Below are 26,207 nucleotides of genomic sequence, written 5' to 3' on the forward strand. Positions count from 1 at the left end.
TGCATGTGACTCTGAAAGATACCAATGCTGAGAAATGGAGCTACAGGTAAGAAACGACTCCCTTCTCCAGCATTGGAGCTTTCATAGATTCACATGCTGTGAATAGATTTTATAGTAGTATACATGACAGGAGGAGAAAGACAGTAAAACAGATCAGATGTATGCCTCTGTAAGAAGTATACATACGCAAAGATAACCCCAGAAGTTGTGGGGCTTCGCTTATTGGAACAGCCGTTGAAGTACTGCCCATCGCATTTGTGCTTCCTTTGCATGCTGCTGCTGTAGGCAGTAGGGCCTTGTGAAGGTGTGGGGCACTGCCCACGTTGCTGCCTGACAAATGTCTTTGATGGGAAAGCCAAAGCACAGAGCTACTGAGGCCGCAGCGGCCCTTGTGGAATGTGCCCTGGCTGTTGTCTGCAGTAGCCGGTTGGCCTTTGCCTGGCACAAGGAGATGGTAGAGGATATCCACCTTGCGATACCCTGCTTCGTGATAGTTTTCCCTTTGTTTGAAGGTCCGAAAGCGATAAAGAGCTGTCTTGCTGCTCTGAAGGATTTGGTCCTGTCCATGTAATACTTCAGCACCCTTTTGACGTCCATGAAGTGTAATGTTCTCCCCGCTGGGGTGGTGGCATTTTGAAAGGAGGTGGCAATGTGATATTTGCGTTTTTTAGAAAAGCCAACTTCCAAGTGACAATCTTGATTTGAGCTGAGGAGAGGGGCTCAAATGGGGGCTTCATGAGGCCAGTTAGGAGCAGGTTTAAGCTCCATACCGGTGGTATCCTTTTCTTTGAGGGAAAGGAGCGGTAAAGTCCCTTTAGAAAATGTTTTAATAGTAGATGGGTGGTCTCCCTCTTTCTGGTGAACATGGAAATTGCTGCCAGATGTACTTTTATGGAGGAAATCGCAAGACCATCCAGCGCTAGCTTCACCGGGTCTGGAAGGACCGGTTGTGGTTGTATAGCCAGTGCTTGCAGGTTGGACTGTTGTGAACACCATGTGCAAAACCTTTTCCACTTTTGGTTGTACGGGCTGTTAGTGGAAGGGGCCCTAGGTCCCACCAGTATGCATTGGCATACCTGCGGGATGTCTAGGTGGCTGAATTCGGAGTGATCAGGAGCCCCGCTGTCAGCTTGAGGTAGTGTGGGTCGTGATGCAGGATTGCGCCATTGCTCTGCGACAGAAGATCGACCTGGGCTCCCAGGTTGATTGGGTTGTCCGCCGATAGCTGGAGGGGGTCAGAGAGCCAGGTTTGTCTTGGACAGTACGATGCCACTAAGATGATTTTGCAAGGGTATCTCCGGATCATCTGGATTGTTCTGATCAACAGTATGGGGGGAAATGCGTATGCGAAGACGTTGGTCCAAGGGAATCAGAATGCGCCCCCATGCGAGCTTGGCTGCGGGAGCCTGCTTGCACATTTGTTGCACTCTTTGTTGGATATTGTGGCGAAGAGGTCCAGTGGAGGCTGACCCCATGTTGTGAAGACTGATTTGGCTGCTGTGAAGCTGCCATTTGTGGGATTGCATAGTGTCTCTGCTGAGGCTGTCTGGCCGCTGGTTGTGTATCCCCGGCAGGTGGAACACTTGTAGAGTGATGATGTGAATGTCCCAATAGCAGATGGTTTGAGCCTCTTGAGACAGGGAGCTTGACCCGTTTCCTCCCTGTTTGCAGAGGTAAAACATTGTGGCGGTCTTGTCTGTGAGGCCAGCACTACTGAGTTTCGAATTAACCTAAGGAAGGATTTTAGGGCCCAATGCACCGCTCGCAGCTCCAGGATATTGATGTGCAGGGACGATTCGTTGGGAGTCCATAGGCCTTTGATTTGATGTTGGCCCAAGTGGTCACCCCATCCCGCCAAGGAGGCATCGGTCACCAGCGTGAACTGGTCAGCGTGAACTAGTCAGCTCGAGCTGTGGCATCCCACTTGAGGTGTTGCTGCGTATTGTCCACCATTGCAGTGAACGTGAGAGCGCAGGTGTAATGGTGATTTTGTCTCCCCAGGAGCCTTGGGATTCGGGACCATCTGGCTGCCAGGAACTGCTGGAACTGCTGTGCCTGTTGCATGTGCAGCCTGCAATAGTGTATTAATGGTATGCAAGATGACATGGTTCAGAGCAGTAGGAAGAGTGGAAAAGAGGTGGGCGCTACTATCAGTTCGGCTTGCCTCTATATCAGTTACTTCATATGTGTTTCTTAGTACACTGTTGCTTATATGTGGAGCTACCAGTTTGAGAATAGCCAAATGACACTAGGGCTACGTGCAAACTAATCAACCGAAAAACAGAGTGGAATCCACCCCGAGGAGTGAGCACTGGGTCTTACAGGGTGGATTCCACTCTGTTTTTCAGTTGAATGGTTCAGAGCAGTACCATGTATTTGCGCACTGGGAGCGGTTTGTTTGGGGTGAATGAGCATGCCAGAGACATTAACCTGTGAATTCTGTCGGCCGAGGGTTTGACCAGGCTTTGTGCCGTTGAGAATAGTGCCCCCAGGAACACCAAGCTTTTTGAGGGAATGACGCAGGATTTCGTGAAGTTAATTGTAAATCCTAACTGTTGGAGTAGAGTCTGTTTGCACTAGTGAGGCCGATGTTTCTTGGTGTGGTGGGCCCCATACCAACCAATCGTCTAGATATGGATAGATGTGGTGGCCTTGTTTTCTGAGGAATGCTAACACTGGAGCAAGGCATTTGGTGAAAGACTTGGGGGCTGATTTGAGGGCGAAAGTTATGACTCAAAATTGGTAATGTCTCTCCGCAGCCTTGAACCGGAAGTACTGCCGGTGAGTGGCGCCAGATGTTCATGAGGTTGAACTGCTTTTATGACGTCTTGTAGCGTGACCATTTTCAATTTGTGTTTGATGTTTTTGTTTAATTTCCTCAAGTCCAGCATGGGACGGCACTTTCCGTCGGGCTTCTTTACCACAAAGTACCTTGAGTATACTCCTTTTCCCACCAAGTGTGGTGGAACCCTTTCTATAGCTCTTTTGGCTAACATCTGACGCACCTCTTGTTGACAGATCCGTTGATGCAGATTTGACACAGTTACGGGAGGTATGGGTTTCTGTTTGCGCTTGAACTCTAACAGATGGCTGTGTTGGATGACATCTAACCCCCATCTGTCTTTGGTTATTGATCGCCACCCACCACCGTAAAGCGCTACATTTCTTCCCACTGGTGCACACTTGGGGCAGTCATTGTTGAGATTTGTTCAGCCTACCCCTTTGAGAGGTGACAGAGCAGAGTTTACATTGTGGTTGGCGTTAGTCTCTGGAGCGTTGGAATGACCGATAGTTCCTTTTATAGCACTCGGAGTAACAGCCGGATCTAGCATATTGGAGCCTTTAGTTGAAGAAAGGGACGAAAAGACGTTCTGACGTTCTGCCTTGTAAGGAAGTTAGTGACTGCGCGGTATCAGAATCTGCCTTCCTGGCCTTAAGAGCCACGTCGATTTTGTCACCAAAGACGTTTTCGCCCTCGAATAGCAGGTGCACGCACTTACGTTGCACCTCCTGCCTGAAGTCAATACAGAGTAGCCAGCCTTGTCTTCGTAGGACAAACCTGTCCCAGGGAGGTCCACAGCAATATTTATGCTATGGGTGGAGGTTTCTTCACCCTCATGTACAATTGTCATGGCTTCCTTCCATTGTTGCTCTGTCCATGGCAAGGATCTCCCTGCAGTCCGCCGGCAGCTCATACCCTCTGAACTCTAAAGCTGCAGGAGCCAACCTTCAGGTTCAGTGATACTGGGTTGTGATGCAGGATTGCGCCTCAAACCCTGGCGAGCAGATCTGTGACCACTGGTAGCTTGACCGCAGGTGACATTTACAAGCTACGGGTACCAAATCTGTCTCAGCCACGCCGGGGCGATGAGGATCATCCTGCATCGGCACCGTTTGAGTTGATTGATAACTCGCAGCAGGAGAGGCAACAGCGGGAACATGTACAGAAAGAGGCCTTCCCACAGGAAGGAAAACGCGCGCCCCCCATGCTCCTCGGCTGGTGGAACCTGCTGGAGAAGCTCTGGCATTCGGAATTCATCACCGTTGCAAACAGATCGATCTGGGGTCTGCCCCATTTCAGGAAGAGGCTGTCCACTTGATACTATCGAAGCTCCCACTCGTGGCAAGCGCGCAGCTCCGTGCTGAGGGAGTCGGCAATGGTGTTCTTGACTCCCGCCAGGTGGAATGGAATGAGGAACATTCCCTGGGCGATGGCCCAGTTCCACAAGTCCAGTGCCTCTCCGGAGAGCACTGGGGACCTGGTTCCTCCTACTTCCTGATGTAGAACATTGTGGTGCTATTGTCCCTGAAGACCCTCTCCACCTTGCGCTTGAGGGATGGAAGGAGCCTGCAGCTCCAGGACATTGATGTGCCAATCCCTCTCCTCCAGTAGCCATAGGCCTCTGGCATGGAGACGTCCAGTGTGGGCTCCCCAGCCGTCCAGGGAAGCGTCCGTGCTGACCGGCGACTAGTATGGGGGGGCTCTGGAAATAGATGCCTCTGGCGATGTTGGAGTGCACGCCCCACCACCTTATCGCTTGATGGAACTCCTCGTTGAGAACAATCTCGTCTGCGAAGCTTCCGGACACCTGGATCCACCGAGCATCCAGGAATTCCTGAAGTGGTTGCATCCGCAACCTGCCGAGTTGGATGAGGCAAATGCACAACGACATCATGCTGAGCAGCGACTTGATGGTCCGTAGCGTGACGGTCTTCAGTGCCAACATCTGTTGCACCTTGCCCAGCATGGCCGATATCCTTTACTCCAAAGGAGCCGCCAGGCAGGAGACCGTGTTGAACCTGGCCCCCAGGAGCCGCATGTTCTGCGATGGAATCAAGCAGGACTTTGGATAGTTCACAGAGAATCCCAAATCCGTCAGCAGCCGGACGGTCCTCCATGTGTGTTCGACAGCTACGTCTCTTGACTTTGCCCGGATGAGCCAGTCGTCGAGGTACGGGTACACATGTATCCCTTGTAGACGCAGATGGGCCGCCGCCGGAGCCAGGCACTTCGAGAACACCCTGGGCAATTACTTCAGTAGGAAGGGAAGGGCCTTGAATTGGTAGTGCCTTCCCTGCCCCACGAAGCACAGGAACATCTGATGCTTCTCGTGAATGGGGACGTGGAAATATGCGCCCTCCAGATCCAGCAACAAGACGACTCCTCCCTCCAGTTGGCCGAGCACGTGCTGCAACGTGACTATCCTGAATGTTTGGGCCTTTAGGTACTTGTTGAGGCGCTGCAGGTCTAGAATGTGCCTCCAGCCCCTAGTCTTCTTTATCAAGAAATATCTTGAGTATACTCCGGAGCCCCGGAGTCGTCCTGGGGCCAACTCTATTGCCACCTTTTTAGCATGGCCCGTACTTCCTGCAGGAGCTGAAGGATGTGCTGCTCCTGCCAGGCAACCGGTGGTATCTGCTGACACTTCTGCTGGGACTCTAGAGTGTGTCCGTGGGTGAGAGTCCACCACCCATCGGCCAGTGGAGATCTTTTCCCACTCGCTGACGAAGCCCGCCAGCCGTCCTCCCACTGGTGTGCAAGGGTGGGGGCCCGACATCCCGGCCAGTTCAATCTTGCTTCTGGGCTTGCATGCCACCTTGGGAGCGACGTCAGCCGCCTCTGAAAGCCTTGGAACGGCCCCTGTAAACCTCCTGGGTCGGGGAACGGAGGGCTGGTGGTATGATGATGATCCCCGCCGAATCCCTTCGACGACCTGCCGGATTTCCCTCCGGAGGCACGAAAGGAAGGCCAATGTTGCTGAAGTGTGCCATGGGCACGGGCTGTCTCAGTGTCGGCCTTAATGGCTTGCAACGATTGGTCGACGGCCTTTCCAAAGAGGTTGTCCCCGTCGAAGGGCATGTCCAGAACCCTCGTTTGGACCTCCTGCCGAAAGTTGGTGGCTTTCAACCAGCCATGACGACTGAGGCAGACAGTTCCCCATCTGTCAGAACCCTGTGTCCACGATGTCTAGGGCCACGGTGATTGCATGGTCCAATGCCACCTCGCCCTACTGGAGCATCTCAAGCACCTCGACCAGTTTGTCATTGGGGAGAAATTCCAGCAGCAGGGCCATCTTATACCACAGCTCCCTGTCATATCTGGCCAGGATCGCAAGCACATTCGCTGCCTTGGGTAGATCACCTTCCTACCCACAGCGTCCAACTTCTTCCCCTCGCTGCCCGGGGGAACGGAGGCTGAAGATGAGGGATTCGATTACTTCTTCCTCACAGCCACGGAGACCACAGAGTCTGGGGAGTGCTGCAACCGTAGGCACTCGAGTACGGACTCCGGCACCCAGTACTTCTTTTCCATCCTGTCCCTCTTCGCAGTGGCTGAGGCCAGGATTCTCATCAGAGCCAGGCCCTCATCCCAAACGACATCCAGGAGAGGCACCACCAGAATGGTCTTCCTCTTGGCTTCACATCGTTGATAAAGGAAACCTTCCTTCTTGGTCTCTTCTGGCATCAGCTGGAAGAGCTCAGATGCGCGGGTGACCATGGCGTGGAACGACCCCACTTTGTCCGGGGGAGAAACCCTCGGCAACGGAGACATGCTGACATTGTCCGTAGTCGCTGTGTCCGTCCCCGTATCCCTGGAGGTGGCTGGGGGTATTGGGGGTGAGTGGGGCATGTGCGGCGGTTGATGTTTTCTCTTCTTCGCCGGTGGCGGGTCCAGTGCCGGGGGTGTCGGCATCCTCTTCTGGATTTCCGACACCAGTGTGTGGAGAGTTGAAAGGATGTCCAGCGATACATCCCTGGGAGGTGTCAGGGGAGTAGGCTTGCTGGGCCCAGCGCCCACTTCGTCAACGGTGGCAGCATTCCCACTGTCGTCCCCCTCAGAGTTTGTCATCGTTCTCCATCTCCTTCGGCGTTCCCCACGTCCTCCGGGGCCGTGTGAACGGACATCAGGTCCTCCTCCTCCAAGGAAGAAATATCCGTGCCCTGGAGCACGGTTCAGCCCCCCCCCCCTTATTTGCGTCCTGAGGGGTCGGATTCAGGCTTAGAGATGGCATCCTCTTCTCCAGTGTTTTCTCCACTGGTTTGGCCAAGGCATCCCCGCCTCAGGGTAGGGCCCCTCTGGGTGCCGCTGAGGTCCCCTGGACCAGGTCAGGCCCTTTCGCCTTCAAGAGAGCAGCCGCCACCAGCTTGATCATCGAGGATGACTTTGTCTGGACCACCTGGGCCTTCAATGGCAGGGCAGCCTTGGTCTTCTCCGGTTTCTCCCGCAGCTTCCCTGGGTTAGCCGGTTTCCTCTTCGAGGAGGAGGTGGAGCAATGACTGGAGATGGAGACAGACTGAAGAAGAGCGCGCCCTGCCTGATGTGGGACGAGCTTGCGCGGCAGCCCCGACTGAAAACTGACTCGCAGTGCTTGGCCTTATCGTGGACCCCCCCTAGATGGAGCACCCTCAAAAAGGACTAAGAAGCCCGCTCCTCAGACAGGCCGGTCCTGGGTGAGGCATGCACCTGCTTGCCGCACGGGGTAGAGGCATTGGCGTTGAGCTATGCCGCCAACCTACTGTGACGATCCTTGACGGTGCGCTTGGAGAAACCCAGGCAAATTTCACAATCTGCTTCCCTGTGGTGGGGATGGAGACAGTAGAGGCACTGGGAGGGTTTGTCCTCCACAAACACGTTACTCAATCCGCAGCTGGAGCAGAGCTTGAAGAGGGATCCTCCTTCCTTCTCCTTCGACATGGTCCAGGGTGCGGTGTAGGCCCGATAATCTTCTGGAATCTTTGATGAAACTCACGACAATTCTTGCCCTTGAGGGGCATTGAAAGATGCTGACAAATGGATCCCTGCTTGCCGAGCAAAGGATGAAAGAGCACACAGGTTCTATTTGACAAAAATAGGAACTTTATCGAAAAAAGCACTAAAAATTTTAAAAAGCTCTCGGAGCGAAACACGAGGACTCCCGACACTTGAACATGCGGTAAAAATCTGAAGATGGCTGCCAAAGGAGGGTGTTAGGGAGGGGCCAGTCATTGGCTGGGGGCAGTAGGACCCAGAGCTTAGTGATTGGTTTATAGGAGAAAGAGAAACTATTTTTTTCTTTTACCGAGGATTCCTGGCCTGACAGGGAATATTCATGAGCATGTGAATCCATGCCAGACCCCATGCTTGAAAATGTTTATTACAGCAATGCAAATTCTAATATGGTACTCCCTTTATGTAGTAGAAGGTATAAGCTCTGGTGTTAGATTGGAACATTCTTACATCTAAACAATCTATCGTAAGTACAATTCAGAGCAGTGCTAACGACTGAACTAGGACAGTATGCCGGAAGTTAAAATTTGAGTCACCAAATTCTGCCTTATTTTCAGAGTCCAAAGGCCAAGCTTCTTGAGAAGGCAGGATTCAGTTGTCATAACAGTTCTATTGAGCTGTGTTACAATGAACAAAGAGAAGAACAACGGGAAAGCATACAGAGCACCTCTTACTCGTCTTGTGGTCATTAGTTGAATGAAAAAGCTCTAGCATCTTAGGGACTTTACAATAGGACCCCTCAGTAAGGTTCTGCAAGTCTTGTGATCGGTTGCATGGATCCGCCAGATCACAGATCGTGTTAGGTTCTCATGTGACCCCCCCACACCTCCCCATCTAAGGTCTACTCTCTTAAGCACCTAACACCATACTCCCAAGTCACTGGGCAAGTAGGAACCGGAATGGTAGATTCAGGGTTCATGTGGGTATACCGGATGGAGTCCTCTGGAACGAGGGACTGATGTCACCCGAATATTCTTGATGCTAAGGTGGTCGAAACACAGGTCACACAGCCACTGAGCTAATGATAGAAAACAGACCTAGTCTCCTATGGAACACCTGGTTGCCAGGATGCAAATACATCCATCCAATAATGAACCTTGATCCCAAGAAACTGACCTGTAAGGAAATCAAAAAAAAAAAAAAAAAAAAAAAAAAAAACACCTGCATGGGCTATTTACCTACTCTCACAAATCAGCTCCCCGCCAACCCTCCCACAACACATGTCAAAAGCACGACCAGCATAGCTCAATTAAAAGCTTTGGGGGTGAGGGGGGGTCTTGTAAAAAGGGAAACCACCCAGCACCATCACTCAGAGCATATTTGGTCTCCAATGTGCTTGTATACTGAAGAGCAAAGAAAAGTCCAGGACCTTATCTTAGTCAGGTTCTAAAATCACACAAAATACAGGTGTGGACACCTCTTATTGGGATACTGTGCAGAGATGGAACAGTGCATTAGCTGTAGCCTTCCCTTACAGACAGCCTCACAAGGCTTGCAATCCTGGAGTTCTCTTCGAACATTGACGGAGGACTTCATCGGTTCATTATAGCTGCTGACACGGCTGCGCAACTCAACCTTCTCAACATGAAGAAAATCTGTGACAATCTCGACCACCACTTGGCCAACATGCTAATGTCACTTTGGTGCTTAGCAAAGTTAATTATTGCTTGAGCGTACTCCTGTCTCCCCCTCTACTTTTTTCTCCCCATTAAGTCCTCAACTTCGCCACACACATTTTCTATAACATTATCTATTACCTAGCTCGAACCCACCCACTCCAACATACCATCACCTTGCTGGATGAAATAAAAAAATCCTTTACAGCCTTGAGTAAAGAAGTATTCCCTTGGCGACTGCTAATTTATGGTGTAAAACAAAATTAACCAAATGCACAATTCAGAGTGATTGTGCTAGGTTGTCAGCATGAGTCTTTCTCCAAAACTGTATGGCTGCTACACAGATGCAAATTAAGTAAAAAAACAAAAGGTTTAGAGAAAGTACTCACATGCGCCAACCTTATTCAAAAAATTGTTCAAAGGTGAGTCAGTTATGTCATTTTATTTTTCACAATTGGTAAAAGAATGTACAAACAAAAAGTATTCCAAATCAGTGTTTACTTCACACCATTTCTTTTTATATTTCTCAATTTGTTGATATCCACATAAAGTGCTCACAGATCCCTAGGCCAAACAAACGTGAAATGTCCACGTAAATTGTTAAATCCTTAATGCAACTTTAATATGAGGTGTTTCCTCTACCTTTTGTATAGTAGCTCTTCGAAAAAATGGATTGTATTATCCTTCGTTTAAGCTGATTTTCAATGCAACTTAATATGAGGTGTTTCCTCCACACCTTTTGTTTAGTAGCTCTTCAAAGAAAATGGTTTGTATTATCCTTAGTTTAAGCTGATTTTACTGTGTCTCTCAACACGTGTTTCCCCATTGTTACTAACAATGGTTCATCCGGAGAGGAAATGTATTTCTAAAAGAAAGAAAACACCAAAAATTGCACTTTAAAAATGATGCTACATCGCATATGTTAGAGTTAACTGTTTTTTTCATACCCAAAATGCATTTTTTAATGTTTGCCATGACTCACTCAATTTAAGATTTTAGCATTCATCCAACTTATCTTGACAGGTTTAAATGGATGAACAATGAAGCTTGGGGGGGCGTGGCTAGGAGGCCATTGACTAGGACGTGCTTGGTGCTGGGCTCCTGGAGATCCGACAGTGATTTGCTGAATTACGCTTGAAAAATGACATATGTGCCTGGAAACTGAAAGATCGAGCGTCGGAACACATACATTGTGTAAATCCTGAAGGGTGGATTATTCAAGCTCTTAGTTCAAATGATAAATGGACTTTTGCGAGGAGCGGCCGTGAAGATACTTTGTTGCCAAGATGGCGGCGAACAAAGGAAGAGTGGTCGCAACCGTGAAACGAAACTCATTTCCCTGAACTGCACGGAGCGTTCTCAGATGGCTGCCTATGGGGAAGTATCACATTACAGAATTGGACCGTGTTAACAGAGTAACACTCCCGGGCCCGTGTGACTGTAGTGGCCTGATACTGTTGCCGGACTGAAGAGATTAGACGGCTCGTGGCTGTATGCAGCAGCGGCCGGATCCTGCCGCTCAAGCGAAGTGAAGACGCCGGCTGCCAGCACTATTAAAGTGTGTCTCTGCCCTGAATTGACGAAGCGGCACTCCGGGAACCTGACACGGAGCGTTCCCAAACGAATACAGTAGAAGTGGAGGGACGCGAGGCGCAGGCGCGGCTCCCAGCTGCTCATTAGGGTAGCCGTGCCTGCGGTACGGAATACGAGACAAAGGAAGAGCGGGCTGTGGCGCCGAATGGAGGCTGGATGTGCGTGCGGGCAGAATGCCCTTGACAAAGCGGATGGCAGCGGATCACATTGAAGCGATCCGTGTGGACGCCGGGCCGCGCTGAGGACGCTAGAAGACGTCGGGCTCTGCAGAGAGCAGGCCAGTGTAGTGCGACCATAAGCTGGGACCCAGGGAGCGGGTCGGATTGCGTGGGGCGGGCGCCACTAGCCACGGAAGTACCCAGCTATAACATTAAATTGCACACGGAGAGCTGCTGTCAAGGGATAAGACCCACATTAGGCCCGCGCATGCATACTGCCATATGAGTCAGCTGGTAGATGCGCAGGGCACATAGCAAAAGACGGTGGTTAAGACAGATGTGGATGCAACTGAACACCTGCAGAAACACGACATGGGGGCCGTTAATGGCCTGTGTAGTGCAACGCTAACATACCCCTTACAGTGGCACATGGTGGCTACTGGGAGGGAACCAAGGAACGATAAATGAGTGTGCTTAAAACAACTGCATAAGGGCACCCAAACTCTGTGTACACTACAGGTGCCTAGGCAACCTGACCACAGGGGAAGGTGTCAGTGGACACGGGCGTCGACAAGAAGTATATGTGGAAAGTACAACGTGGGAGGCTACAATCCATCTGAATAACAACTTCAAGCGCCATAGCAAATGGGCGTTGGAAGATAGCAACCCCAACGACTGAAAGGACGGGGAGTGTCACAACAACAGCCCCGAGCCGGAGCTAGATACGTGTGAAAGGGGGCGCTATGTCGGTGAAAGGACTAAGAGCCAAGACCAAACAATCCTCAATGGAGGTCTTTGCGAAAACGCAGAGGACCCCTACAACATCGGCACAATGCACGGCCACGACTCCTGCGGAAGAGGCCCCAGAAGGAGACAAGCATCAGATCCTGGAGGCTATAGCGGACTTGAGCACCAAATGGTGCTCGGCAATGGCGGACCTACGTACTGCCCTAGAGAACAAAATTGATGCGGTAGGGACTGAACTTACCCTGCTACGACAAGACGTCAGGGCGCTGGCAGAGAGAACGAGTGGTCTGGAAAGCACAGTGAAGACCAATACAGATGTCAGCGCGAACAATGCAAAAGAGGTCCACGTGCTAAAACAGCAGGTTGCCAATCTCGAAAATCGGGTGGAAGAAGCGGAAGGAAGGGCAAGAAGAAATAACATACAGGAGAGGAGGGCCAGGATCCCACAAACTACGTGGAGAACATGATCCTCCAGGAGATAGGAGCAGACAAGCTCTGCCAGGGGTTCATGGTGGAGTGGGCACATCGCGCCCTAATGAGGAATCCGCGACCGCGGTCTCCGCCAAGACCGATCATCGCGAGGATCCTGAACTATAAAGACAGAGAAAATCCTGGAATATTTTCGTAAAGGCGGAACAATGAAAAGAGCATCCACCAATATAACTGCATACCCGGATTACACGATGCTGGTGCAGAGGCAGAGGTACAGCTACGTGGCCGTCAAGAGGAGGCTGCATACAGCAGGCATCAAGTACATGCTCCTGTACCCGGAGAGGCTGAAGGTGCTATATAAGAGCAGAGCGCTTTTCTTCGACACTTCGTCATGGCTGGACCTGCAGGGTTGCCCGGAACTTGAGGCGGACAGCGACCTAGCACGAGCATGACAATTGAAGAGTTGGTGTCATGGACATCGAGGGGGTAAGTGGGAGGTTGACCCTGGTTGTACTGCGAAAAGGTAGATCGGATGAACAATGCGTAGCTTTCGGGCCTTGTGCTCGGCATGGACTGGAATATAGTGGGTAAAATGCGAGTGGGAGCTGCATAGCATTGACAAAGTGTAATAAACTTGAAAATAGGAGCAACGGGATGGAAGCAACCCACCCCGAAATATTAGTAGCTGAGTGGCCATTAGGGCGGCTTCACCCTATTGGGCCCTGAGCATAGGCTTGTGCTAGACAGGGCTAGATGTGGGGGTGCCTGAGATCCAGGAATGGAGCTGGGCAACAGTTGGGAGGGGTGTTGTTGGGGAAGAGCTGGGAGGGGGGAGGGAGGGAGGACGAGAAGTTTGGGGTGTACATAGTTATGGGGAGTTTAAGTTCGAACATGAGCCTACATAGAAAATTCGGATGGTTGTATTTGCTTTGCGCGGGCGGAAGGGATCTGCTGAAGGTAGGGGAGAGGAGGATCAACGTGCCATGGAGGATCTTAAAATAATCTCGTGGAATGTCAGGGAACTTAACAGCTACTTGAAAAGGAATAAGGTCATGCTGTATCTAAGAAGGCAAAAGATAGATATTGCACTGTTGCAGGAGACGCATCTGACGCGGGAAAAGATGGAGTTGGTAAGGAAGAAATGGAGAGGGATAGTGGTGGGCTTGTCATACTCTGCCTATGCTAGAGGGGTGCTTATCTGGGTGGTGCCACAAGTCCTGTTCCAACTATTGCAGGAAGTGGTGGAGGCGGATGGGAGGATGGTTATAGTAAGGGGGCTGGTGGAGAATAAAGAGGTAAGCATCGTAAATACACATGCCCCCAACCAAAACACGGCGGCATACTTTAGAACTGTGTGCACCAACCTTAGTATGTGTGTAGGTAGCGCAGTGATCTGGGGCGGGGACTTTAATTGTGTGATAAACCCCAAGGTAGACAGATCAGATGGCAAGATTGAAAAGCCCACCCCAGCGTCCAAAGCACTAAAGACATTGTTAGATGATTTTGGCTTGGTAGATGTGTGGAGAACAAAATATCCCCAGGGGAAACAATAATCACACTACTCCGCCCCGCAGCAGCTGCATACAAGGCTTGATTACATCTTTGCCACGCCAGATGTGATGGCAGAGGCCATTCAGATAGAATATAAGGCGAGGGTCCTCTCGGATCACTCGCCTCAGGTCCTCGGGTGGCAATACTGCCCCCCCGAGGGCACAGATTCCACTATGCCGCCTCCGAGCAGAGGCGCTCAAAGACCCAGTTTTTAGAGAAGATATAAGAAGAGATTACTAATTATTTCGAGTTGAATACCGGTAGTGTTGATTTGGCGGGCACATTGTGGGAAGCCTTTAAGGTAGTGATGCGGGGTGGTGGCCATTGCTAAAACAAAGGGCCTGCAGGGTGGGGTCCTGGCGGACCTACAAAGAGCAGAAGAGGAACTGGAAAGAGCATTAAAAAGTGGAAGTGTAGACATGGAACTAGTACTTAAACTACAGCAGGAGTGCGCGGAACACTGGGAAAGGCTCTGCAACCTCAATTACAAGAAGTATATAGAGAGACAGCATTCGGGAGGGGACAAAACAGGGCGGCTTTTAGCGTGGCTATACAAGAGTGATACTCCCAGACCCCCGATCAGAACGATAAAGAGGGAAGATGGTGGGGTAGCGGAAACCCAAGAAGGAGTTAACAAGGAGTTTGCGGATTACTACAGGGTGCTATACGGGGATAAGGAGGGAAGCAGCCACGAAGAGATAGCTGAAACACTAGAAGGGAGTAGTTTCTTACCTGTAACTCCATTTCTCCAGCGTTGGTATCTTTCATGGATTCACATGCTTAGAATATTCCCCGTCGTCAGACTGGGAACCCTCGGTACACATATATAGTCGTTTCCAATAGGAAAAAACTTCCGACACTTGTGTGTCCTATCCCCGTCTACGTCCTCTCCGGGGCCGCCCACGCACGCCCCGTTGGACGCAATGGTATACAAGCCACGCCCCCGCGGGTCCCGTCAGATTTCAGCCCCTCCAAAGAGAAAAAGGGGGGGGGGCGGCTTACATACATATCTCGCACATTGCATTCCGGGGAGGCCGGTGGGCGCATGTGAATCCATGAAAGATACCAACGCTGGAGAAATGGAGTTACAGTTAAGAAACTACTCCCTTCTCCAGCATTGGATCTTTCATGGATTCACATGCTTAGACGTATCATCGAAGAAGGAGGTGAGAGTGCAATGTAATTTACATTCACAAAGAAAAAAAACACCCCCAGTTCAAATATGTATGTAAGCCGCAACTTATTTTCTGATATAAGCATTTCCAGAATACATAGTTATGCATCTATACACAATTATCCACCCATATATATATATATATATTAGGCAAAGTAAGCGACAACAGTTTCACCGTACTTGGCTTACCTCATTGAAACAGATGGCTTAGCACTGCCCGTCCCATCTGTACCTCATCCGCGTGCTGCCTTTCCAGGCAGTAATGGCGTGTAAACGTGTGTGGGACAGACCATGCCGCCTGGCAGATGTCTGTCAGAGGAATTCCTGCCCATAGAGCCGCGGAGGAGGCTGTCGATCTCGTGGAATGGGCTCTAGGGCGTCCTTGTAGGGGTCTCCCAGCCTTGGAGTGACTAAAAGTAATTGTCGAAGAGACCCAACGAGCCAGGCCTTGCTTGGAGATTGCCCTTCCTCTCGTCGACGGACCGTAGGCAATGAACAACTGTCTGGTAGTTCTGATATCTTGCGTCCTTTGCAGGTAAAATTTTAACGCCCTTTTGACGTCCAGAGTATGAAGGGCTTTTTCCGCCGTCGACGACGGGGACGCAAAGAAAGTAGGAAGGACCAGGGTCGAGTGCTTGTGATAGACTGTCGGTACTTTCGGGATGAAAGTAGGGTTAGTTGATAAAATTACTTTGTCCTTAAAGAATCTCATATATGGAGGATCTATGACCAATGCCTGTAATTCCGACATTCTTCTAGCCGATGTAATGGCAATTAAGAAAGCCAGTTTCCAAGATAGGAACTGCATGGATGAAGAGGACATTGGCTCAAATGGAGGCTTCATTAAGGCAGCCAACACCACATTTAAACTCCACGACGGTGGGAACCGTTTCGTAGGGGGGAAAGTTCTAAAGAGACCCCTCATGAAATGTTTCACCAGTCTGTCACTGAATAATGGTGAAGACTGTCTCCTCCTCGTAAACCTTGTAATGGCCGCCAAGTGCACTTTGATGGACGATGATGACAGCCCACTCTCAGCTAGGTGAAGAAGATACGGAAGAATTTGTTCAGGGGTTACTTCTAAAGGCTGAATTTCGTGCTGTGTTTGACACCACGTACAGAACCTTCGCCATTTGCATATGTATGATTTGTTAGTCGAAGGGGCCCTAGCCGCCTGCAGAATTCTCCGGCAATCCGACAAGACTTTCAAGCTGCCAAACTCTGAAAAGTCAGGAGCCATGCTGTTAAGTTGAGGCTGTCCGGATTGTGGTGCCACACCGTTTCCTTGTCCCTGGACAGTAGGTTCGGCACTTTCTGGAGAGTTATAGGCTGTTCCAACGACAGATGTAGGAGGTCGCAAAACCATGGTTTTTCTCGGTCAATACGGAGCCACAAGAATAACCCGGCATTTGTACCTGCGAATCCCCTGGATTGTCCTCCGTATAAGGGGGAACGGAGGGAAAGCGTACAGGAATTTGTCCGTCCAAGGAAACGAGAACGCTTCCCCCAGGGATCCTTTTTGAGGCCATCTGCTCGCGAACTGTTCGCATTTCCTGTTTTCTTTCGTTGCGAAGAGGTCGATTGAGGGGGTCCCCCACCTTTCGAAGATTATTTGTAGCTGACCGGTGTCCAGCTCCCACTCGTGTATTTGAGCCATTGTCCTGCTCAGGGAATCCGCTTACACATTCTTCACACACGGGAGATGGTAAGCCACTAAGGATATGTTGTGTTTCAACGCCCAGTGCCAGATCTTTTGAGCTTCCGCCGAAAGGGTCCTGGATCTGGTGCCGCCTTGCTTTATCAAGTAGAACATGGCTGTCGTGTTGTCTGTCAGCACTCTTATTTTTGATCCTTTGATATGTGTATGTGGAAGGAATGATTTCAAGGCCCATCTCACTGCCCTCAGTTCCAGCACGTTGATGTGTAGGTGCGATTCGGTCGAAGACCATCTGCCCTGGGTTTGATGATCGTTCATGTGTGCTCCCCAGCCCGTCAGGGAGGCATCCGTGATGATGGTGTTCTGAAATTCCGGCTCTTGTAGAGGAACCCCTCTGTCCAGGTTGTGAAAGATTTTCCACCATTGTAGGGATCTGATGACACCCTCGTCGTCGACGGTTATCCTGTCTAACCACCGGCCCGTGGCCTGCTTCCATCTGTTCGACAGGAACTCCTGTAGAGGCCTCATGAACAATCGGCAGTTTGCTACTAGGTGGATGCACGAAGCCATGGAACCCAGGATTGCCACATATTTTCTCACGGAAAATGTGCTCTGTAGGCGAAGTTGACTCGTCAGTTGTTCGATCTTCAATATTCTGTCTAGGGACGGTTTCACTATTCCCGAGTGGGTTTCGAATTGAGCTCCCAAGAACTTCAAGCTCCTTGAGGGCTTTAGAGAAGACTTTTCGAAGTTCACTGCGAACCCCAGTCGTTGCAGAAGTTGTAAGGTGGCTTGTACGCTGTCGTTGGTCGACGCTGGGGAGGATCCCCTCACAAGCCAGTCGTCGAGGTACGGGTATACATGATGCCCTCCCTTTCGCAGCCAGGCTGCCACAGGTGCCAAACATTTTGTAAACGTTCTTGGGGAGGACTTTAGACCAAATGGGAGCACTGCAAATTGGTAGTGTGTCTGACCTACCATGAACCTCAGAAACCTCCTGTGTTTTTGACACACCGGAATGTGGAAGTACGCGTCCTGTAGATCTAGTGACGCCAAAAAATCATCCCTTTGGACGGATCTGATCACCTCCTGCAGTGTAAGCATTTTGAATTTTTGACTCTGTAGGGTCTTGTTGAGGTCTCGCAGGTCGAGAATAGGGCGCCATTTTCCGCTTGGCTTCTTTACCACAAAACACCGTGAGTATACCCCTAGGCCTTTCTGCGATGCAGGGACTAATTCGATGGCGCCTTTCTGTAACATGAGTGTTACTTCCTGCCGCAAGATGTTTAGATGTGGCTGGGATAGGTGTATTGGTGGGCATTTTGGAGGTTTGCATTTGAATAGTAGGGAATGTCCGTACCTCACAGTGTCCAAAACCCACTGATCTGTTGTGATGGTCTCCCATTCCTCGATGTAGCTTGACACTCTTCCTCCCAGAACGGTACGCTTCCCGTCATTGCTGGTCTTTCTGTTTGCTCGTCGACGACGAATAAGTTGGTCGTCTCTTGGAAGACTGGAAGTTTCTGCGCCGGCTTGAGGTCTGAGAGGCGCGTCTATATCCTTGGGAAGGATACGCTGATCTACCAAAAGATCTATCCCTGGTTGCTGAGAATCTTGAGTTTCCAGATGCTCCTCTAAAGGGACGAAAAGAACAAAGGGCTTACCACTCTGGAGAGAACCCAACGAGCGTGCTGTATCTGAGTCCTCCTTCATGCCCTTCAAGGCCTCGTCCACCTTTTCTCCGAAAAGAAGATCACCTTCGAAGGGCATGTCCAAAACTTTATACTGTACTTCGGGTCTGAAGTTGGTGCACTTAAGCCAAGCCTGGCGTCTTAGAACAACTCCGTTATTTATTTGTTTAAAACCCCAATCTGCCAGGTCCACCGCTATGTTAATAGCATGATTCGATGCTTCTTCGCCTTCTCGAACCAGGGACATCGCCGTTCTTCTATGTTCTTCCGGGAGGTGGTCCAGGATAGGTGCCAGTCTGTGCCACATCTCCCTGTCATATCTGGCCACAATCGCCAGGGAGTTAGCTGCTTTCACCGTTGAGGCCCCCACAGAAAGAACCTTCTTACCAAACACGTCTTGGCGCCTCGCCTCATTATCTGGAGGGGTAGAGCATTTATGTTGGGCCTTTGCTTTTCTCGTCGCCGCCGACACCACCGAGTCCGGTGCAGGTTGAGCCGAAAGACACTTCGGTGTAGAGTCTGGTACTTTAAATTTCTTTTCAATGCGGCCTTTGACAGCCGGCTCAGAAAATGGGTGACGCATGGTTTGAACACCTTTCCAGACATGGTCTAAAATGGGTATTGAGAATATTGAGCGTCTACTCTTGCCCATATGGTCAAAAAGAAAACAGTCCTTTTTCTCCTCCTGTTGGACCAGGCCAAACTCCTTGCACGCTTTTTCCATCATAGAATGAAAGGCACCTATATCGTCCGGTGGTGACGGGTGAGTGGGACTCTTTGGTGTTTCCATTTCCACATCCGACACCCAGGATGGATCCCTAGATGGTGAGAGGGATATATCTGACGCTGACCCGTGGTCAGATAGGGAGTCCGAAAGCTCACCTTCCTCCTGGACTGCTGGAGTAGTTGGAACCCCGATCGATCTGGTCGGGCGGTGTGAAGGGCCGGGCTCGTCGACGGGGGGTGTCGACGGTACAGGTGAAAGCCTTTCGTCCAGCGATTTCAGCAGCGAGTGTAAGGAGGACAGTACCTCCATGGACAGGGTCGCCTGAGAGCTTGGAGGTTGGGTAAACACCTGAGAGCAGGTTGCTCCTGATGGAAACCTGGCTCGTAGACCGAGGTCCTCCGGGCTCACAATTCTGAAGCCGTCGTCTTCTTTCGAGGCAATTGACGCTGCCTGTTCCTGTAGCAATGTGTCAGGCAACCCCATATCAAATACTTCTGGTCTCCAGGCCAGAACTTCCGTCGACGAGGACATCGTCGCCGAGGTCGTCGCTGGGTTGATGACGGGTGAAATCGACTGCGTCAGCTGCAGTGAGGACACCGACTGGTTAGTCGTCGTCGACGTTGTGCCTGCAGGTGGTTTAGGCGGTCCCGCCTTCACAGCGCTCTCCCTGCGTTTATCCGAATCTCTACTCGTGGCTGATCTGTGTTGATCGCCCGAGGAGGATTTAGGCCTCTCCTTTCCTTTCTTCGACGAAGTTGTCTTTCTTGCAGAGTCTTTAGAAGAGTCCTTAGAAGAGTGACTTCGTGGAACGTCCTTTTCCGCAGGTCGTGACTTCTTAGCCGGAGGTTCCGACGAAGTTGAGCGTCGAGGGGCTCCTGATGTTTTCGCAGAGGCCACGCTGCGCACATAGCCCACCTCTGACTGAGGGTACGCTCCCGCACCGTCATTTACCCAGGATACCAGCCGTCGATTTCGATCCTTCAGGGTTTTCTGGGAAAAACCTTTACATATTTCACACTGGTCAGCCGAGTGGTGAGGGTGGAGGCAATAAATACAGTCTAAATGGCCGTCCCCCTCGTAAACCTTCTTCAATCCGCACGTGGCACACGGGCGAAATAGAGGTTTTCCCGACATTCCGATAAAATTAACAAACTCACAGGAGTTCGACAATTCGAAAAATCTAGCAGTAGAGACTACGCGAGGAGATCCCACTATCTTTGGAGACGGTTGAAATCTGACGGGACCCGCGGGGGCGTGGCTTGTATACCATTGCGTCCAACGGGGCGTGCGTGGGCGGCCCCGGAGAGGACGTTGACGGGGATAGGACACACAAGTGTCGGAAGTTTTTTCCTATTGGAAACGACTATATATGTGTACCGAGGGTTCCCAGTCTGACGACGGGGAATATTCTAAGCATGTGAATCCATGAAAGATCCAATGCTGGAGAAGATATAGGACTGCCCAAGATAAGTGAAGAGGAAAGAGAGGAGCTAGATGCACCAATCACTTTGGAAGAGTTAGAAGAAGTGGTGAGGCAGTTGCCTACTAGTAAGACCCTGGGGGAAGATGGGTTCCCTAGTGAATTTTATAAAGTATATGGAGAAGAAGTGCTCCCCCCAATGTTAGAAATGAAGCATCTGAGGTAGGAAGGCTGTCGGAATCGCTCAGAGAGGCGATTATAATACCGCTTCCCAAGCCCAACAAACCGGGGCATAGTTGTGGTTCCTACAGACCTTTGTCGATGCTGAACCAGGACAGTAAGATATTGACGGCTGTCCTGGCAAATAGATTGCGAAGAGTAATTAGCAAATTAATACACCCAGACCAAACTGGCTATGTCCCGAATAGGAACATAACTCACAACCACAGGCGGCTCCACCGGGTGGTCGAATGGGGTGGAAGGATTGAAGGCGAGATGGCGATTGTGTCTCTAGACGCAGTAAAAGCTTTTGACTCCGTCAAGTGGCCATGGCTGCTGGCGGCCCTGGGAGGGTATGGAGAGGGGCCCGGTTACATTAGGTGGGCGAAGATGCTATACAGTGAGCCACTAGCCAGAGTTCGAACAGGATCAGTGATATCTGAGAGATGGCAATTGAGTAGAATCACCAGGCAGGGGTGCCCTTGGTCCCCGATGCTTTACATTCTAGCGCTGGAGCCTCTGGCAATATACCTCAAGCAACAATATGATACAATAGGTATTGAGGTGGGGGGGAAACGACACCAGATATCCTTGTATGCGGATGATTTACTACTATACTTGAAATACCCGGAAGAAAATCTTCAGTATATCCTGGAAGTGATGGAGGTATGCGGGGCTGTCTGGGATAGCGGTGAATCCTCAAAAATCTAGCATTTTCCCTCTGGGTAGCTATAGGGGAACCCCTGAGGGAAGATTACCGGTGCTACAAATACCATGGGCGGTTGGTACTTTCCGTTACCTTGGAATAGACGTGTACCACACGGCAGAAGGGAAACATATGCATAGAAGTTGCCCCTAGCAATGATGGGAAGAGAGGCGATGCTTAAAATGGTGGTCCTGCCTAGGCTTTTACATTATTTTAGTAATATTCCATACATGATACCCAAGAAGTTCTTTGTTAAATTGAACAGTATGTGTAGGGACTTCCTGTGGCATGGTACCCGAAACAGAGTGGCACTATGGAAGTTGCAGAACTTCTATGAAAAGGGGGAATCAAACTGCCTAATTTCGAGGTTTATTATGTAGCGAGCCAGCTACAATATGTGGCCAAATGGCTCTCTGAGGAAGCGACCCCTGAACTAAGGTTGTTTGGGCATGATTGTACCCCGTTTTACTTGAGGGAAATTATCTGGCTGCCTGAGTCAGAAATGAATGAGCGCCCGAAGATGATGTTGCTTGGGTGGAAAATGTGGCGTCGAGCATGCCGGATGATGGAAGTTGTTCTGCTTTGCCAAAAATTCTCAAATTAGAAATGTCAAAATCTGGGTGATTTGTGATAATATGTACTGAGAAACCATACTATGATAGTTTAACACAAGTTAATAAAAAACAGAATTTATTCACATATAACATGTCTATGCGAAAATATTAACAGAGAAACACTAGTGAACCAGCTACAAAACAAAATCATTAGAAAAGTAACCTTTGTTTTTTTTTTATGTTTAACATCAAATCAACAAAGCAGAACAACTTCCAGGCAAAATGACCAACTTGTAATAATAACAAAAATAATCAATACTATCTGGAAGTAACAGTCAATTTTCAGGAAGGCTGGAGTTAAGTGGTAAATTTACCAATTTAAAATGGCCGCCGGCACGTAAAAACGTGTGCGATGACGCCATCGGGTCACGTTAAATCACGTGGACGTGGCGTGATGACGTCATCACAACACGATTGCGGCATAAATAGCAGGAATAAGCCAAAGAAAGCCATCCATTGAATCGGATGCTTATCATGGCAGAGGATCGCTGATTAAAGAACAAGGTAAGAGCACTAAATTTTGCAGACCTTTAAAAAACTAAGTAGTGTTAGGTAATTAATATTTAAACCGGCACCCTTTCTCCAAGCACGCTAACAGGAAATACCTTTTCCTCTTTGTTGTTTTTTCTTTACCTTCTTCCCTCCAGTTACAACATTGGACTTTATCCATAAATTGGGAAAAGAGGCAAACTCTATAAAAATATAACTATCAAGCTTAATTGTTCATCCATTTGAACCTGTCAAAATAAGTTGGATGAATGCTAAAATCTTAAATTGGGTGAGTCATGGCAAACATTTAAAAATGCATTTTCGGTATGAAAAAAACTGTTAACATGCGATATGGCATCATTTTTAAAATGCAATTTTTGGTGTTTTCTTTCTTTTAGGAATACATTTCATCTCCTGATGAACCATTGTTAGTAACAATGGGGAAACACGTGTTGAGAGACGCAGTAAAATCAGCTTAAACCAAGGATAATACAAACCATTTTTTTGAAGAGCTACTATACTATTTTCGGAGGGAATTGGTTAAAATGTATACTGGCTGAAACAAAGGTTGTCAATTATGTAAAAAAGTGTTTGCTAGTATATTTGGAGCGTAGAGAGAATAAAAGTTAGGCCAGTAAAACTTTTAGACTATCTCGGCATCACCTTTTCTAAAAACGGTTCATAAAACGTGCATAAACTAAGAGCTGTAAAAGTCCTACAACACCACAGATTGGATGCAAAGTATGACACCCAAATGATCATGAAGTGCATCAAGACTATAGAATTAAAGTTACGTCTGCCATGTTACATGAAGCAGAAATTTAAGAACAAACAAAACTAAATGATCTTTAAATGTTGCAGAACTCATTTTTGTTTATTAGTCCTGCGACTCTCCAATGGCACGCATGTGGTTTACATATGGAAATTGGGGTCGCCTGGTTGACGCACAGTTTTTTTTTAACAAACATCTAGATCATGCATATTAGACACCCGCATATTTATTAATATCGTGGTTAAGATTATGGGAAATATTTATTTATATGTATGGCACATATTGAGCGTGGACCTGGCTCCAGGAAGCAACTGAGCACTTTACAATCGTAGGGGGAATAACACTCGACTTGAGAGAGCTGTTGATAACTAAACAAAGCTCTTGTGCAGTCACTTCACCGACTGCTTTCAAGATTATTGCAGGGCATGATCATTGATAGAGACACAGGGTGTGCATTTCGCCATCACCTCCAGCAGGTTTGCTTGGCAAATCTGAGAAAAGACCGTACATTTCTCCCCCACAATTGTCGAATCCAGGCAACTCTCCCGCCTATCAGAAGATGGCGCCACAGAATTGGATTCCCAGAATTCTTCCTGGATTTTGTTGATCATGTCCAATTTCCCCCCACAAGAATGTTGGGAAGGCATCATTGGTTTTTGATGGCAGCAGGTTCACATAGTACATATATTGGGGCTCGAGAAGATCCGATAAGAATAATAACTCCTCTTTACTCTTCTAATCATTTTCTTATATGAAAAGAGTGCCCCTTTGTTATTCAATTTTAGCAATTTCTTCCTACTTTTTCTGCCAAATTCTCTCTTTGGCCCTTACTTTCTGTTTTTCAACCCTTAAACTAGAAAACCATTCTTTATTTTTGGCTCTGTTTTTCCTTTTCTTCAAAGAGGCCAGCGCCAGCTGCTCCACAGCCTTGGAGAGTTTAATAAAACTTCTCCAATAACACCCCTGTTTCTGCCAAGAACCCTACTTGACTTTCACCATCAGAAAATTGTCTAAGTTGCTCTATATAAAATCAAAGGGGGGGTCTGGGAGTCTCTATAACCCCTGGGAGAGACTCTACCAAGTCTTTAGCTCACTGTCCCTTTCACAGAGAAGAGATTTCCCTGCATATCAGCCTTTGTCCTGCCCTGGGGCAGTCCAGCGCCGAAATGCTAGGCAATTCTCCTCTGAACAAGAGTACCAACAATACATGTGTTTCAGCCTTGTTGGGCATCATTAGTGAGGTGAAACTGTGCCTCTCTAAGAACAGTGAGCAAGGGAGAGTTTCCCAGACCCCCCTCTGTTTTGCATACCAAGTAACTTTGGGTCTCACCCTAAGTTACAAGGGGAATCCAGACGTGGACCCCTTGCTCACTGCTCTTAGAGAGGCACAGCTTCACCTCACCGATGATGCCCAACTAGGCTGAAACACGTGTATGGGGTTGCTGTGGTACTCTTGTTCAGAGGAGAATTACTTAGCATTTCGGTGCTGGACTGCCCCTGGGCAGGACAAACACTGATATGTGGGGAAATGTCTTCTCGGTGAAAAGAGCAGTGAGCTAAAGACTTGGTTGAGACTCTCCCAGGGGCCATCCACCCAAGAACAAGTCAATGGGCTGTGTTTGTGCTGGTAGAGAGTTTCGCAGACACCCCTCTGTCTCTAGATCAATATTGTCCCAGTAATAAAATCCGTACAGCTCCCCTCCCACCCGTTCAGGTGCGGTGTCAGACTCCATTCGTATTGTAAAAAAAAAAATCCCAGCATGATCAGACCATAGGAGAGGCAACCACTACCGCATTTGAATTCAAAAATGCAGTCCAGTGTGTGGCCAGCTGAATGAGTTGGTCCCACCATCAATTGGAGCAACCCTAACATTTCAAGGGAGTCCAAAAAAGCCTGAGCCCGCACATTTTCCTCATCTTCAACCAAAATATTCAAGTCTCCCAGCACAATCAATCGTGGGCAGAGTGGAATTATTTGAGCCAACACATCCGCCAACTAATCTGTGAAAGGTACAGTGAGCAAAAAACGTGTGCTGCAAACTCATCTCAGAACAGGTTATCATGCCATGTTCTTTCTGGAGAGGAGCGCCTGCTACCTTTTTTGAAACATCTGCCAACTATAAATGAAATTATTGATTTGTCTCTGGAGGATGATATACCAATAAAACTTACACTTAAGAAGCAGTGACCAAACATTTTACATGTAAAAAGCTCTGAACCCTTGATGCCAATAATTTTCGTATCCAACATTTTAAAACCAGCTCTAGAAATTATTGCAACGCCTCCCCCTATGCTTGACGGGCGGATTCCGGCAACTGCAGAATAACCATGGGGCACTATGTCATTCAAGGCTGCCATGGTGTGGTCCCTACACCAGTTACTTGCATATTCTCCCAAACCCCATCCACAGCTACCCACGATAGACATATTAGTTCGAAGCCAAAGAGGGCTTAGGATCCTGGCTTCACAGTATAAACAAGACTCCAATGGTATGCAGTTATTCTTTAAATTTCCACTGCGATTGTAGCATTTCAGACCACACAAAAAGGACTTCAATATTTCTTTAACAAACCAAAAAAGGACAAGGCAAAAAAGATGGGGAAAGGGAGAAGGAGGGGACATGTCCTTACCGATCATCCTTGTAGCTGGCAAGATCAGTTGCAATTCTTACTTCAACAGGTTTCTTTTCCAAGTCTGCGTCTGGCTCGTAATACACTGGTTCCAAGTTAAATCCATAGTTCACATGGCCATACTGTCATAAATAAGAGAAACAGATCCTGAGTTAATGGGAAAGGTGACCAGAAGAGCAGATCAAATATTGGTTCCATTAAAACCGAAAGACAGTTTTGAACTATAAGGACGTAAACAGGACA

The 26,207-nt window shown here is 48.9% G+C and overlaps 1 protein-coding gene across 2 annotated transcripts in view; it reads right to left on the minus strand.

Annotated features, from left to right (window-relative positions):
* Window positions 1-26,207, minus strand: part of LOC138514207 (uncharacterized) — a 551,131-nt gene that overhangs the window by 153,948 nt on the left and 370,976 nt on the right. For both annotated transcript variants that reach the window (XM_069629548.1, XM_069629547.1), the window contains one exon: window positions 25,965-26,086. In XM_069629548.1, the coding sequence (XP_069485649.1) occupies window positions 25,965-26,086 (122 nt within the window). The remainder of the gene's footprint in view (window positions 1-25,964; window positions 26,087-26,207) is intronic.

Source organism: Ambystoma mexicanum, chromosome 12 (genome assembly GCF_040938575.1).
Source record: "Ambystoma mexicanum isolate Mex_15411 chromosome 12, UKY_AmexF1_1, whole genome shotgun sequence".
Lineage (NCBI taxonomy): Eukaryota > Metazoa > Chordata > Amphibia > Caudata > Ambystomatidae > Ambystoma > Ambystoma mexicanum.